The sequence below is a fragment of the Solanum pennellii genome, chromosome 10 (genome assembly GCF_001406875.1).
Source record: "Solanum pennellii chromosome 10, SPENNV200".
In the NCBI taxonomy this organism is placed as follows: domain Eukaryota; kingdom Viridiplantae; phylum Streptophyta; class Magnoliopsida; order Solanales; family Solanaceae; genus Solanum; species Solanum pennellii.
Window position 1 is genome coordinate 51,026,487 of NC_028646.1, and position 6,021 is coordinate 51,032,507.

The 6,021-nt window shown below is 33.4% G+C and overlaps 1 protein-coding gene and 1 pseudogene across 1 annotated transcript in view; both read left to right on the forward strand.

The window, feature by feature from the left end:
- Positions 1–2,024: 2,024 nt before the first annotated feature.
- LOC114074363 lies at positions 2,025–3,206 on the forward strand (annotated as a pseudogene).
- An 831-nt stretch (positions 3,207–4,037) lies between these two features.
- Positions 4,038–6,021, forward strand: part of LOC114074261 (probable serine/threonine-protein kinase clkA) — a gene marked incomplete at its 5' end in the record, with an annotated part of 3,662 nt that continues 1,678 nt past the window's right edge. Inside the window, 3 exons of the mRNA XM_027912128.1 lie at positions 4,038–4,649; positions 4,803–4,883; positions 5,328–5,712. Coding sequence (XP_027767929.1) covers positions 4,038–4,649; positions 4,803–4,883; positions 5,328–5,712 — 1,078 coding nt within the window. The remainder of the gene's footprint in view (positions 4,650–4,802; positions 4,884–5,327; positions 5,713–6,021) is intronic.

The window sequence follows — 6,021 nt, forward strand, 5'->3', positions numbered from 1 at the left end:
TAACAGTAGTAGCAGCAACAACAACAACAACAGTAGCAATTATAACAGCAACAACAACAGCAACAATAGTAACAGTAGCAGCAGCAACAACAACAACAACAGTAGCAATTATAACAGCAACAACAACATTAACAACATTAGCAATATCTACAACAACAACAATCACAACAACAACAACAACAACAACAACAACAAAACAACAACAACATTAACAACAGAAAAACAGCAACAACAACCACAACAACAACAATAATAACAACAACAACAACAACAAAAATTGCAGCAACAACAGCAGCTGTAACAACGACAAAAACAACAACAAAAACAGCAACAACAGCACTAACAATAACAAATACAACAACAACAACAACAATGCCAACACCAACAACAAAAACAGCAACAACAACAACAACACCAGCAACAACAACAACAGCAGCAACAATAACATCAAGAACAACAAAAATAGCAACAACAATAACAACAACAACAACAGTAGCAACAACAACATCATCAACAATGTACAGCAAAAACAACAACAATAATAACAATATACACAAAAACAACAACCTTAAAACCATCATCAACAATAATAGCAGCAACAACAACAACAACAACAGCAACACCAATAGAAACAACACAACAACAACAAAAACAACTCTAATAAAAGCAACAACAAAAATGAAAACAAAAACAACACCACCCCCACCACCAACAACAATAGCAGCAACAACAACAACAACATCAGTAGCAACAACAGCAACAACAACAGCCAAAAGAACAACACCAGCAATTACAAGAACAACATCAACAACTACAACAACAATAGTAACAAGAACAATAATTACAACAACAAAACTTGCGGCAACAACAACAACAACAACAACAACAACAATAACAACAACAACATTAACATCAACAACAATAACAAAAACAACCATAACAACAACAACAAAACAAATACAACAAAACTTACAACAAGAACAACAACAAAAACAACAACAAATGCAACAACAAAAACAACAACAAAAACAGCACTAACAATAACAACAACAACAATGCCAACACCTACAACAAAAACAACAATTACAACAACAACAATAAGAGCAATAACAACAGCAGCAACAACAACAACAACTATAACAACAACAATAGCAAGAACAACAACAACAACATAACAATAACAACAGCTTCAACAATAACAACAACAACACCACTACCAGCACCACCAATAACAGCAACAACAACAATAGCAACAATAGTAATAGCAGCAGCAACAACAACAACAACAACAACAACAATAGCAGCAACGATAACAGCAACACCAATAGAAACAACAACAACAACACTAAAAACAATACTAAATAAAAGCAACAACAAAAATTAAAACAAAAACAACACCAACACCAATAACAAAAACAACAACAACAACAACAATATCACCACCAACAACAACAACATCAATAGCAACAACAACAACAACAACAACAACAACAACAACACCAGCAATTACAAGAACAACATCAACAATAGCAACAACAATAGTAACAACAACAATAACAACAATAACGAAACTTGCCACAACAACAACAGCACCACCAACAACAACAGCAACAACAACAAAAACAGCAACAACAACAGCACAAACTAAATCATCAAAAATTAAAAGCAACAACAACACAAACAGTAACAAAAAAAAATAAACACAACAATAACAACAACCACAACACCCACAACACCAACTGCAATAGCAACAACAACAATAAGAACAACAACAATAACAACAACCAACAACAACAGTAGCAACAACAACAACATCAACAATCAACAGCAGCAACAACAAAAACTAAAATAATAAAAACAAAAACAACAACAACAACCACAAAACCGTTATCAACAACAACAAAAACCACCACCACCACCACAACAACAACAACACTAACAAAAGAAGAAGCAACTACCGCAACAACAATAACAATAATAACAACAACAACAACAAAACAACCAGCAACAACAATAACAACAATAACAACAGCAACAACATCAGCAACAACAACAGCAACAACAACATCAATAACAACAACAACAACAGCAATAAGAACTAGAACAACCGCAACAACAACAACAACAACAACAACAACAACCACAACAACAACAACAACAATAACTACAACAACAACAAAAATAACAAAAACATCAGCAACAACAATAGCAATAACAACAACAATAACAACGACAACAGCCGCAATAACAGCAACTACAAAAATCACAACTGCAACAACAACAATAGAAACAACAACAACAACAACATCATTAACAAAATCATCAACAATAAAAACAATAGAAACATCAACAACAACACTACCACCACCACCACCACCAACACCAACAACAACAGCAACAATAGTAACAGTAGCAGCAGCAACAACAACAACAACAGTAGCAATTATAACAGCAACAACAACATTAACAACATTAGCAACATCTACAACAACAACAATCACAACAACAACAACAACAACAACAAAACATCAACAACAGAAACAACAACAATAACAACCACAACAACAACAATAATAACAACAACAACAACAAAAATTGCAGCAACAACAGCAGCTGCAACAACAACAACAGCAACAACAAAAACAGCAACAACAGTAGCAACAACAACACTAACTATAACAAATACAACAACAACAACAACAATGCCAACACCAACAACAAAAACAACAACAACAACAACAACACCAGCAACAACAACAACAGCAGCAGCAACAACAACAACAACAACAACATCAACAACAATAATAGCAACAACAACAACAACAACAATAGCAACAACAACAACAACAACACCAATAGAAACAACAACAACAACAATAACAAAAACAACTACAAAAACTACACTAATAATAGCAACAACAACAGCAAAACAATAGCAACAATTACAGCAGCAACACCAATAGAAACAAAAACAACAAAAAAACACTAATAAAATCAATAACATAAACAAAAACAAAAAAACCACCAACAGCAAATACTAAAACAACAACAACAACAACAACAATACCACCAACAAACAACAACAACAATACCACCAATAGAAACAACAACAACAACACGAATAGCAACAACAACAACAACAACACCAACACCAACAACAACACCAGCAATAACAAGAACAACATCAACAATAGCAACAACAGCTGCAACAACAACACCAACAACAATATCAAATACAGCAACAACAACAACAACAACAGCAACAACAACAACAACAGCAACAAAAATAACACCAGCAACAACATTTTGAACAGCAACAACAACAATAACAACAATAATAACAGCAGCAACAACAACAATAAAAAAAACACCAGCAACAACATCATCATAATCAATAACAACATCAACAAGAACAATAGAAACAAAAATAAACACAACAATAACAACAACAATAACAGCCACAACACCAACACCAACAGCAATAGCAACAACAACAACAAGAATAATTTCAACAACAACAACAACAACAACAATAAGAATAATATCAGCAACAACAACAACAACAACAACAACAACAGCAACAGCAATAATAACTACAGCAACCGCAACAACAACAACAACAAAAACAACAACAACAACAACAACAAGAGCAACAACAACTACAGCCACAAAAACTACAACAACAACAACAACAATAACAAAAACATCAGCAACAACAATAGCACAACAACAACAATAACAACAACAACAGCAGCAATAACAGCAACTGCAAAAATAACAAATGCAACAACAACAATAGAAACAACAACAAAAACACCAACAATAACAAAAGCATCAACAATAAATACAAAAGAAATATCAACAACAACAACAACACTACCACTACCACCACAACCACCAAAAATAACAACAACAACAACAATAGTAACAGCAGCAGCAACAACAACAACATCATCAACAAAAACTACTACAACAACAGCAATTACAACAGCAACAACAACATTAACAACAGTAGCAACAACTACAACTACAACAACAACAACAACAACAACAACAAAATCAATAACAACAACAACAACAACAACCACAACAACAACAACAATAACAACAACAACAACAAAACTTGCAGCAACAACAACTGCAGCAACAACAACAACAACAACAACAAAAACAACAACAAAAATAGCTACAACAGCACTAACACTAACAAATACAACAACAACAGCAATGCCAACACCAACAACAAAAACAACAACAACAACAACAACAATACCAGCAACAACAACAACAGCAGCAGCAGCAACAACAACAACAACAACAACAACTACAACAACAACAACAACATCAACAACAATAATAGAAACCACAACAACAACAACAACAACAACAGCTTGAACAATAACAAGAACAACAACATCAACAGCAACAACAAAAACACCACTACCACCATCACCACCAACAAAAACAATAACAACAATAATAATAATAGTAAAAGCAGCACCAACAACAACAACAGCAACAACCACAACAACAACAACAATAGCAACAACAACAATAGTAACAACAACAATAACAACACCAATAGAAACAACAACAACAACAACAACAACAAAAACCACACTAATAATAGCAACAATAACAATAGCAACAACAGCAACAACAACGACAACAATTACAGCAGCAAAACCAATAGAAACAACAACAACAAAAAAAACACTAATAAAAGCAATAACATAAACAAAAACAAAAACAACACCAACAACAACAACTAAATCAACAACAACAACAATACCACCAATAGAAACAACAACAACAACACCAATAGCAACAACAACAACAACAACAACAACAACAACAACAACACCAGCAATAACAAGAACAACATCAACAACAACAACAACAGCTGCAACAACAACACCAACAACAATATCAAATATAGAAACAACAACAACAGCAGCAGCAAGAACAACAACAACAACAAAAATAACACCAGAACAACTTTTTTAACAACGAAAACAACAATAGCAGCAATAATAACAGCAACAACAACAGCAATAAAAACAACACCAGCAAAAACATCATCATCATCAACAACGACAACAACAACAACAACAACAGTAGCAACAAAAATAAACACAACAATAACAACAACAATAACAGCCACAACACCAATACCAACAGCAAATGCAACAACAACAACAACAGGAATAATATCAACAACGACAACAACTAACATAAGCAGCAGCAACTACCGCAACAACAATAACAGGAGCAGCAACAACAACAAAAGCAGCAAAAACATCAGCAACAACAACAAAAAGAACAACAACAACAATAACAACAACAACAACAGCAGCAACAATAACAACACCAACACCAACAACATCATCAACAACAACAACAACAATAGTAACAACAACAATAACAACAACAACAAAACTTGCCGCAACAACAACAACAACAACAACACCAGAAATAACAACAACAACATTAACAACAACAACAACAACAACAACAACAACAACCATAACAACAACAATAATAACAAACAAAACAAAACTTACAACAAGAACAGCAACAAAAACAACAACAGCAACAACAAAAACAACAACAACAACAGCAACGACAACACAAACAATAACAACAACAGCAATGCCAACATCTACAACAAAAACAACAACAACAAAAACAACAATAAGAGCAATAACAACAGTAGCAACAACAACAACAACAATAACAAACACAATAGCAAGAACAACAACAACAACAACAACAACAATAACAACAACTTCAACAATAGCAACAACAACACCACTACCACCACGACCAATAATAGCAAGAATAACAATAGCAACAATAGTAATAGAAGCAACAACAACAACAACAACTACAACAATAACAGCAACACCAATAGAAACAATAATAACAACACCAAAAACAATACTAATAAAAGCAACAACAAAAATAAAAACAAAAACAACAACAACAACAACAATAGCAGCAACAACAACAACAACATCA